This window comes from Monopterus albus, unplaced genomic scaffold, assembly GCF_001952655.1.
Source record: "Monopterus albus unplaced genomic scaffold, M_albus_1.0 scaffold133.1, whole genome shotgun sequence".
Classification (NCBI taxonomy): Eukaryota; Metazoa; Chordata; class Actinopteri; order Synbranchiformes; family Synbranchidae; genus Monopterus; species Monopterus albus.
In genome coordinates this window covers 80,747-91,870 of record NW_018128013.1, presented here as the reverse complement: position 1 = coordinate 91,870, position 11,124 = coordinate 80,747, and the positions used below count along the sequence as shown (strand labels likewise).

At 39.4% G+C, this 11,124-nt stretch overlaps 1 protein-coding gene across 1 annotated transcript; it reads right to left on the bottom strand.

Annotated features, from left to right (window-relative positions):
* Positions 1-1,214: 1,214 nt before the first annotated feature.
* On the bottom strand, positions 1,215-9,681 carry cyp7a1 (cytochrome P450, family 7, subfamily A, polypeptide 1). Its single transcript, XM_020613358.1, has 8 exons — positions 9,441-9,681; positions 7,997-8,237; positions 7,669-7,878; positions 6,748-6,942; positions 5,655-5,854; positions 3,020-3,150; positions 2,677-2,855; positions 1,215-2,550 (listed from the first exon to the last, which is right to left on the bottom strand). The coding sequence occupies exons 1-8, from the start codon at positions 9,521-9,523 to the stop codon at positions 2,248-2,250; spliced, it is 1,542 nt and encodes a 513-aa protein (XP_020469014.1). The 5' UTR covers positions 9,524-9,681; the 3' UTR covers positions 1,215-2,247.
* Positions 9,682-11,124: the final 1,443 nt, after the last annotated feature.

The following is an 11,124-nucleotide window of genomic DNA, read 5'->3' as shown; positions in this document are numbered from 1 at the left end:
TACTCGTTCTATATTAGCTCCCCCAATTTTCAATTGAAGTTCATTATCTAGTCTATGATTCCCAAATACCATAAATTTAGTTTTATCCAAATTCAGAGATACTATATTACTGTCACACCATTTCTTTATCTTCTCAAGTTCCTGTGTAACCCATCCAGATAGTTGCTGTAGGTTTTCACCCGATGCCCATATGGTAGTGTCATCAGCAAACAAAACCATTTTCACTAAATCAGAAACCTTGCATATATCATTAATGTATAGTATAAATAATTTAGGTCCCAAAACAGAACCCTGAGGCACTCCACATACAATGTCCAGCTCATTCGATTGGTATTCACCCAACTTCACAAATTGATGCCTCTGTGTCAAGTAACTTCTAATCCAATTCAAAACCAATCCCCTGATCCCATATTTTTCTAACTTATCCATTAATAACTCATGATTGATTGTGTCAAATGCTTTTTTTAGGTCAATAAATATTCCCATCATGTATTTCCTCTCATCCATAGCACTTGTTATGTCCTCCATTAGCTCAGTAATGGCCAGGGGTTTCTCAATTACCCGCTGTTTAGATTGTTACACATCTCTTTTAATTGGTACGTATACTGTTGTTTTCCTATCTATTGAGGAGAAATTCACATTAATTAATGCTGTTGCCATTTATTGTGCTGTTCACTTTCATATTGTCACTCAAACATGCCAGGTAGGATTTGAGGTATTGTCACTGTCGAAAATGTATCTTTCAACGTAGCTCTTTTGTTTATGCATTGTTATAGCATCCTGGTGGTCAACAGGAATTGTGCAAGTTCGCAAACTATTCTCTCATTTTCAGGAGGAGGCCCTCCTTGTGATAGCAGGTTTTATTGGTCTGAAATAATTACAAATTATTTGATTATGATGGGTGCAAAGCTACCCAAGAGCAGAGTGACAAAATAGAAGTGTGCCCATAACCCAGAGGTCATTGGATTGAAACCATCCTCTGCTAAAATTCAAAGTTACCAAGTAGCCAGACGTTATCTTCTGTGGGCAACTGTGGTTCAGTAGGTAGAGCGGTTGTCTCCCAACCGGAGGTTCGGAAATTAAAATCTCGGTGCCTGCAGTCCACATGTTGACATGTCCTTGGGCAAGACACTGAACCCCAAGTTCCCCCTGATGGTTAGAGCCATCGGTGTGAGATGGCGCCACAGATGGCTGCCTCGGTTCTGTACCGGAAACAAATTCCTTGTGTGTGTAACATACTTGGCTAAATAAAGTGATTATCCTTAATCTAGAGTTACCCAAGATAAAAAATTAATTGGCTGAAAATGAGCATGCCATGGGCTCTTTAACCCTATATACAACAGCATGAAGGGAGTACAATTATATAACTTTGGTACTTTTTGGATCCCTGCTAGGCACTTTTATACAGTCAAAAAAACAAACAAACAAACTATGGACAGTTTTGGAAATTTGCTTATTTGCTCAGTAACATACTCAAAGGAAACCTCTTGGCTGTACATTGGATTTTTAGCCTTTATTAATTAAAACCTGTAAAAACCTTTTTGGAATCTTCTGGAGTAAATTTATCATTCATTTTGTTTAAATGTTGATGTCCAAAAAACCTTTATCTCTGTTCTTGGTTTTCACTCATTCCTGTGGGAAATTTCAGGCTCTTTAGTTGTTCAATGCTCCATTATTTTCATCAGCTAGTCTCAAAGTGTGGGTACATCCTGTGTCTCTTGTAAACACCAACATTTCTCTCACTTGCATCTTTTTCTTGCATCTTAGACCTTAGTCTGTGGGATGCGCTACAAAAACAAGTCCAGCTCATATATGTACTTTGCTGTTGCATTGGAGTTTAAAAGGTTGAGAGATCAACCTAGTCCCTGGCCCTGGGTCAAGGAGAGTCCAAAATGGCTCTTTAACTTTTAAATGATCTTCTGGAGTAATTTATCACATATTTGTGGAAACTTGAGTATATGTGAGTCACATAAAACCTTCTTATTTGTGTCGTCCTAATATTCCTTGACATAGTTGGTAATTGACACAGCAAAGGCTTTAACCAGATGTAAAGGCCCCACTCACATGTGCAGAATTCTTCTTACTTCATACTATACACTACTCTTCTTCAGCAGCACATTAAAGCAACAAAAATGTATAATTCAGTCCTATTTACATGTACATCAAGGCACCTTCATTAACACTGTTAATATACAGTATATTGTGTACAGTGTGTACTTCAATAACTCTGCCTGACAAAAACAGAGTCTAGTGGATTGATTTCAGTTTGTATCTAAAGTCCACATCATAGGTTGGCTGCAGTATTCCCAGTCCAGCACGAGATTGGTCAAGAGGTGGGACTTTGACAGTGGGGTCCAATAGCTCCATGTCAAAGTAGGACAACATGAGAGCAAGAAACTGCTTGATCTCATACACAGCAAAAAATCTCCCAGGGCATTTTGTCACTCCAGAGCCAAAGGGCATGTAGAAGTAACGCAACCGTCGTCCACTGTGGTAAAAGATTTTTTTCTCCTCACCATTTTCATCAAGGAAACGATTAAACTTGTACTCCTGTAGCATGAGGAAGAGGAGAGGAGACGGAAAGATGAGTTTTTAGTGGGGAAACACAAATTCTAGTGATTTCCTGAGGAAGACAAAGTGGCCATTTATTAAGTCATAATTATATTGGCATCTTACGTAGGGATCCTCATAGATTTCTGGATTGTAGTGCAACATCGGCGGATATAGGGCAATGACATCATCTTTCCTGATACAGTAAGCTTCTTTGTTGTCAAGGTGAAGCAGGAAGTCTTCCTTGGCAACACGTACATTCATTGAAGCACTGGAAAGACGCATGGCTTCTTTTACGATGCTGTCTATAAACAGAAAGTAAACATAAAAACACAAAGAAGGAATGGTATCTAACTTTTCTATATTGCATTTAAAAGGACAAAACATGCACAAATTTTTTACACAGACCATAATAGTTTGTTGTATGCCATGAACTGAATCTTTTTTATGTAACTATTGAAAGTCTTACCCAAAATATGCATGTTGTCCAACTGGTCTCTAGTCAAGTTTAGTGTGGGGTTACAGGGGTCAACTGTCAGATTGGAATCCTCGAGAACTTTTCGCACTTCCTCATAAGCTGCCTTCATAGCGTCTGGACTCCTGAACCCAGACACAGGATGCTGTTAATCGTGTTAACTGTCACTGGTAGGGACACACTATTGCTTACTGATACTGGATCACCTATTTTCAGTTCCCTTTACTCAGGAACAGATACTTTCACCACAGCACCATGTGTAAAGTTCCTGGCAGTAATTGTAACTGTGATGCTTGCTATTATGTTGAAACAAAAGAGATGCACTGATTGCAGTTTTGTTGGCTGATTCTGATTTTCTTTCTTTCTAAGAATTGTAAGTGACAGCATACAGAAACTTTTTTATAACTTTTCTTTAATGAAAAATGTAATTGTAAAAAAAAAAAGTTTTACATTTCTCATATTTTCTCTCACTCAAACAAATACAAGTGCTCCAGGCAAACTTTTTTTTTTTTTTTTTTTTAGATTTTCTTAATTGTCTGTGTGTCCATGCCTTTTCCTGCCTTTTCCAGATGACTTTACAGATGCTCTGTTCTGAACAGCCAGAAATATGTTCTTATGTTTAAGTCACAACATGTTACTAGAGGTCGTGTGAGAATGTTTTTAGCTACACACCACTTAATCAACAGACACACACACATTGATTTGCTTCATGTTATGACTACTGCTATGACCAGCTGCAAAGCTGGTAACAGAGACGTCTCGGTTGACGTTTCTGTGTAGTATGGGGCTAGCCCAACCGAGGGGCTATAATGTATAGGCCTGGTGGGTTCAGGGTCTTTCATCTTACATCTGCCTGCGAGCAGTTTGGAGGTGCAAGATACCTGAGCGTGTAATGTTAATTATTACCTGTGTTCATGGAATAATTCAGCACTGTTTTGTAATTACTTAGACTGTCTCGTCTCTCAGAGTCAGTATGGTAAAAAGTACGGGGTACAACATTACAAACCTGCAACTAAAACTTAAGTGTAGTATTTGTGGCATACTTCTCCAAATGTGAACAGGTGCAACCGGTAACAGAAATAAGAATGTCTGTTACATTAATCCTACTGAAAATGCAGCTCTTTTTAAAGTGTGTGTAGTTTATTTGCTGTGCTTTATCATTGGTTGGATATACAAATTTCAAGTGTAACTACTAATTCCTGGATTCAGTTTTATTTGCCTGAGTTTTGTACTGTTTTCCTTTCTCCAAGGTGTATCTGTAGGTTCCTCTGTGTACTTTTTATACATCAAGCACATTCAATGTGCAAGTGAACATGTCTCTCTCAACATGCACACAAGCTGCTATATGATGCACATGCTTTGCCCTGTGTGCATGACACGAACCGTTACATATGTAAATCCCACTGGCACAGAACTGGATATCTCAGAGTGATTGGCTGGTCACTAGTCATTGCCAGTCAAAGCTAAAAACCAGCCAGTTCCAATCTCTAGTTAATTGATTGGTGCACCTTTAGTAAATAGTGCAAGAATTTTGACCTTTATTAAATAGAACCTGGACATGTGAACACAAACTAAAGTTATCATATTTGATATTTGTTTGAAAATGCCTTGCAGTGAAATACTGTCTGAAGTTTGTGACCCACAGACATCAGCGGACAATTTTCTCATCCCCTTCAAATACCACCTTAAAGCTGGAAATCAACACTTGTTCACATAGTTTTATTTCAAACTGAATGTGCTGGAAAAAGGGGACAAAACTATGAAAAATATTGCATTGTCCTAAAATGTGTACTAATGGTTGTACTTTGTAAATGAAAGTACACAATCACATCACAAAGATGCCTTCATGCTGCAACACCTTAATGCAACTCTGTTGCATTACCTGCTGTACTCACAATGAAAATGCATAAATGTGGTTTACAATGTGTGATGTTTTACAAGTATTTTGATGCTTTTGTCTCTTAAAATATGCTGCTACAGGAGAACATTGCCTTTACTTCAGCTCTTATTCCATCGGTCCAAAGCAGCTCCTGTTGAGCTTACAAATGAGTGCTTGCTATACCAAACTGTCTACATTTTAATATCCGTTGTATATGTGGTTTAAAAACAGAATTTTAGGTGCAGTACTTAGGCTATAAGTTTCACATGACAGTGTATGTTACACTGGTCTACTGGATTAGACCAGCCATTTGCAACTAAACCAGCTCTATTTGCCTGCAGTGGTAAAGGGCTTCTGTTGTTGCACTAGTCATCACTATATACTCCCAGTTAGCCTCACAGGAATTGTCTTTTGGAGTGAACTAAACTGAGTGGCTTGCCTTTCCTTAAATTTTAAAATCTACAGTACATTGCAAATTAGGCCTGCTAATCACTGCCAAGAGCTAGAAAGGTTTTTAGAACTGAACTTGAGCTGGCATCTGACTAGTTTCTAAATATAAACCCAAATCAAAATTTGCTTTATGACCCTTAGTCCCAGACTGCTTAGCATGGGAATTAACCAGATCTAAAGAATGCTCATACACAAGAGAACTCACAGTCTATACTACCCTAGTGAGTTGATCCATCTGCTGTGGTTGCCTTCTGTTTTATTTCCAGTTCAGTACAGAGACAGCTCAGCTTATTGGCATACCTGATCATATAAAACAGACTCCAGAAGGTGGCAGGCAGGGTGTTAGCCTGTGAAGCCCAAAGCAGAGCAACGTGTGTCCTGGACTTGCTCACATCACTGAAGGTAGATAAGGAATCATTCAGGATCATCCTCATAGATATCAGATCAGACACATTCTCCCTCTTGGACAATTTTTCGGCATGCATGGTCTTTGCTAGGCTCTAGACATTTGAAAGGAATAAAACATGTATAGACAAACACAATGTGCATGAGCTAACACACAAATAATTATAGTCTTTCATGTCCTTATTGAATACACCCATTAAACATTCACGGTGCTGGTGGGAAAAGTAAGTGAAGCCTTGGTCTAACCTCCTTTGGCAGCAATATCAAGCTTCTAGTATCTGTTATAGCATACTCTTTAAACATCACACTCAAAGAGCTTTACAATACGTGCACATTCATTTGCTCACACATTCACCCATTCATACACCAATGGTGGCAGAACAGCCATTAGAAGGCTACTGGGAGCAACAGGGTCTTGCTCAAGGACACTTTGACATGTGGACTGCAGAGACCAGGGATTAAATCATCAACCCTGCAATTGGGGGACAATCTGCTCTATCTCCTAAACTAGCTCCTGAACCCCAATAAGGGTTAAGTCTGGACTCTGACTTGACCACTCAAAATTTTCTTAGTTTGAAGTCATTCATTTTGCTTCAATGTTTAGGGCCGCTGTCTTGCTGTATCACTGAGCTCCAGCTGGTGGACACCAACCCTGACATCATCCTGTAAAATACCTTAAAATCATTTTCCCCTTGATGATGGCAAGCTTTCAAGCTCAGAGACAGAAATGCTGCCCTAAATCATGATGCTCCCTCCAGATTTCAGCTGTTACTCTGGGCTTCTGATTTTCTTTGTTGTGCCTTTGGGGTCATCTTAGGTTGGCGCTCACTTCTAGGCTGCTACAGAGCTAGATCATCTCCATTCATAGACAGTTTGTCTAACTGTGAGTGGTGAACATCTAAACTCTGTCAGGTTATGATAATGCAGGTCATTCCAAAGAGTTCACTTACTTTTTCTTACCACTGTAATTGCAGGAAAACCCACTAACCTCTCTGGCACTGTAGGCACTCTTGAAGACATGGATGGGCAGGCCAGCTACTAATGCTGGGAAGATCTTGTCAAATTCTTTGAAGTTCTCCAAGGTGTTGAGCACCAAGGCTTTCTGAGCTGCCTGTGTAGCCTGACACTTATCTTCACCAAACTCCTTACCAAACAGCGTCAGGTACCCAGACTCAAACATCACCTGAAGAACAGCAAACAGACCAAAAACTATTAGGACTGTTGGGAACATTGGCATGGAGCCTGTAGAAATATACAGTTGCCAAACTTAAATAGTTACTGAAGTCCAGTCCCCGTTTGGTAGTTTTTATGCAATTTTTCTTTTTTCAAGTTGCATCCATAACAATTTTTTTGTTGGACAAAACGTAAGCCAATTTTGTGAGCCAGTCTGACCCAGACTGTGTCCATTATCCACTGCAATTACAAACTAAATTAAATCAACAGTTATTTGTATCTTTATTTGTATAGCGCTTTACAACAATCCACAGATTGACCAAAGTGCTTCACAATCAATAAGAATAAAATCTTAACATAGACAATATACAGACAGGCCACAGGACCTCACAACAACAGAACAGTAATCCAAGTGTCAATAAACTACTGGAAGCCAAACGCTACATTTAAAAAGATACATTTTAAATTCTTATTTGAAGGAGACCACAACTGATATTAAACACAGTTCAAGGGGCAAACTGTTCCATAACTTCAGAGCAGCAACTGAAAAGGCTTGGTCTCCCCACCTCTTATATCTAGTCCTTGGGACTTCCAATAAACCCAGATTAACTGATCAGTAAGCTCTAGGAAACCTACAGGGCTTAAAAGCTCGGTAAGATAGAGAAGCATGAGAACAAGCTACTTCTTCCTTCTTCAGTTCTCTTGAAAGCTTGCAGTCTAAAGTCCAATTGCTAACCTTATAACAGAAAGCAAAGATGCCATCCACCTCCCAGTGGTTCTTGCTGGGTTTGAGTGTGTCTGACTTCAGCATGACATCTTGGAGGTGGCCCATCATCGTATCTATCAGCGAGGGTAGAGCCTCACCCTGTAGTGTCTTCAGAAAAGTTTGATGGAGGTTCTCTGTAGTGTAGCCATGGCGAGGGTCAAAGCTGTCGTGGCCAAATGCCTGGTGAGGGGAGCAAAACAAGGTTTAAGTCTATTAAGGGACTCACTGAAAGCATGAAAAATAAAAATATACTGACAACATGGCATAAATAATAAAAACTGAAATCACTTAAATTTACCTTGACAGATGTAGCAAAGTGGAACTTGTTCCAATCAAGGTGTCTCCCCTGTCTGATCACTGAATGGTAAGAGAAGGGGTCACACAGGAAATGGATATACCGTCCTGCAATCTTGCAGGTGAAAATATGGCCATACTTCTTCTGGCGGCTGTGGAGGAACTGGAGAGGGTTGGCCCCGAACTGCAAAGCACAGCCCAGGTATGGAATGAAGCCATTTTCAAGTGCTGGCTCACCTGATTGCCTGTGGGCATTGACAAGAAAGAGACAGCAGACAATATTCAGCACAAAGCCAAAACAACCTGAAAGGATCCACAAGCTTTTTATATTACGGCACTGTTGTTTCTTGTTGTTTTTATAGTAGTTAATCGTCATCTTGCTACTTAGTATTAACGACTACTACTCAGAAACAGTCATTCAACCAATAGCCAGCTTATGGATGTTTTTACTTGTCAGCTCTGTACAAAAGCTGCTGGGTCTGTCAATTTTTTATGAAACCAGAAGAACAGCCTTGAGTGTCAGTGCGGTTTTTGGATAATTCAATTCACTCTTAGAGTGAATGCATAAAATACTTCCTTCAAGTAATCTGAAAACATAAAAAACACCAAATATGATGGCACATGGTTTGCACTGAACCCTGGCAGCAAAAGTGAGGGAAGAAACGAGGAATAGCATGCAACAAAATCTCTAGGCATCTCTTAGTTCACCAGGATGCCCTGTGGCCATTGGTTTCAGGGTTTTTACAGTGTAATTATGATGTCAATGCTTCAGTTGTTCTCCCCCCATATTTGTCACCACTCTCCTAGTGACTCTCAAATAAAAGCATAAAATGCATCCCAACATACTTAAAAGATAAATAGTTTCTACTGCTTAATGAACTTTTTTCCCCCCCTCATGAATGCTGATGATGTCTGTTTTCATTAAAACCCATTCATACCTTGTCAGTCACCTCAGCTGAACCATAATCCTCCTAACAACCACAACATTTCCAAAACATTATAAACCAGTTTCCGGCTGTTGTCAACCTGACTGTGAGGTATCATCATTCTTAAACAAAGAAGCACCTAATTAGTCCATCTACAACCTCACAACAAATGGCTATTGAATACACAGCTTAAGGTTTGACAGCATCAGCTGACAACACACTGGTGACAGTGGTTGTGAATCAGCAGCATACCAAGTAAATTCAGTCATCTGAAACAGCTTTTGTTTGATTTGACCTCAGTGCATAATGGTTATGTCATACACAGTGATATTATACATCAGTGGCCACATGCATCACACACATTATTGTTGCTTGCCTGGAAAAACTATGTCAACACTGATCTGTACGCAGTCAACTAAATATCAGTATTGTTCAGAAGATTCTGATTGTTTACTGTTCTAGACACACTGAACAAGAAATATCTAATACATTGCATCTTACACATCCTATGGCCAGTCTTACCTGTGTCGTGTCCCCACAGCAAGCCACAGAAGGCAGCAGAATCCCACTACTAATGCCCAAATCAGAGCGATGCTTATTATCATGGTGATGATGGATCCAGCTCAGGAGGAGGCTCAGTAACAGCTACTGTTGCTCCACACGGATCACACTGACAGGAGCTGTGTTTAACAAACTGTTGCTCTCTCTATTAAAGTGAACAGTCCTGGAGAGAAACTGTGTAATCAATCTGTGTGCATGTGTCAGTGAACAGTTTTGGTGTGATGACAGGCACTGTAGGGGAGGTTTTTTATAGCAGCTTTGTTCCTTAGGGTCAGCCCAGGGGTGGCAGTTTGTGTGTGTGTGTGTGTGTGTGTGTGTGTGTGTGTGTGTGTGTTCACCGTTGTGTCTTAGGGTGAGAGCAGGGGTGGCAGTGTGTGTGTGTGTGTGTGTGTGTGTGTGTGTGTGTGTGTGTGTGTGTGTGTGCAACAAAATGAGAATTACCTCATCTGCAATGATGTTCTTTGAGATAACCTTGTATATATTTTTGGATAATGTAATGCATTTGTTAAAAATAACTTCTAAATGTTCTGGTGGTTGTTAATGTTCTAACCTGCAATGATAATGATAATGAGGATAATGATTTCTGGTCAGTTCTGTTTATATCTCAGTAGAAAATTCAGTTATTTCACATCAAGAAATTAGCATGAACTGTATAATTGTTTTGAAGTGTAATAGAAAGATATGTCTTGATTCTAGATTTCATATTAAGATCATGTTTTGTAGAACTGAAGATACAAAGAGTGTTCTTTGAATTTCATTCAAAACTCTCTAAAGAAGTCAAATGAACTAGTCTGTTATCTAACTGATTTCTCTAGGAAACACATTTCCATGCAAGCTGGGATGGCCTTGACCTGAGTCCATGGACAGTGTTACCTGAAGTACTGCACTGTGATAGTGCAGTGGTAAATAGATTCAAGGTCCCTACTGTGCTCTTTTGGTGTGTGCGTGTGTGTGTGTGTGTGTGTGTGCGTGTGGCTGTAGGTTGGAATGGGAATGAACATTACAGTTGATAGGTATGTCCCCTGTTGTGACAGGTGGAGGAAAAATTTAGTTCATTTAAAAAGATAACCATAAAGGAATGACACTAAAGCTTGTGCTGCACAGTTTAATAGATGGTAAGTTATAATGATGAAGAATCATTCATTTCTGTGTTCTCGGAGACACAAACAATTCTCTAAACATTGGTTCATATAGAATGCAGGCACTTTGACAGTGATGGAGGTGTAGGCAGTAATCCAGGTGAGGGTTGTTCAGAGACATTTCAGTTTAGAAAATGACACAGAGAGAAAGACTAATTATAAGTGTTTTTCTGTGGCTGCTGATTTATTTTCATTTTATGTTTTTGTGAATAATGTTTATTCAGCATTTATAATCAGCAGACCATCTGATTCTAATGTTTATGGTTATGTATATGCTGTATGTTTTGAGTAAGGGTACAGGTGATGTATGATTTTCTCCTCCCTGCTCCGTTTTGGTCATGTACAGTGAGCAGAGAAATAGAACTTTGCACTTATGAAATACGTAGTATTTGAATCCATAATGTATGAAATCCATAGCCTGTCTCACTGTCCTGTAAGAGGCTATCAATGACAATGTCATCAGCAAACTTTAAAATGTGCCTGTTTTCTCACTGATTTCACCAATG

What these genes read in the sequence shown, in the direction of transcription:
- cyp7a1 (XM_020613358.1), bottom strand. Translation starts at nt 9,523, where the DNA reads ATGATAATAAGCATCGCTCTGATTTGGGCATTAGTAGTGGGATTCTGC. An exon ending in GCTGTGGGGACACGACACAG is followed by an intron (nt 8,238 to 9,440) that starts GTAAGACTGGCC and finishes CAATGCCCACAG; the next exon opens with GCAATCAGGTGAGCCAGCAC. An exon ending in AAATCTATGAGGATCCCTAC is followed by an intron (nt 2,551 to 2,676) that starts GTAAGATGCCAA and finishes CTCATGCTACAG; the next exon opens with GAGTACAAGTTTAATCGTTT.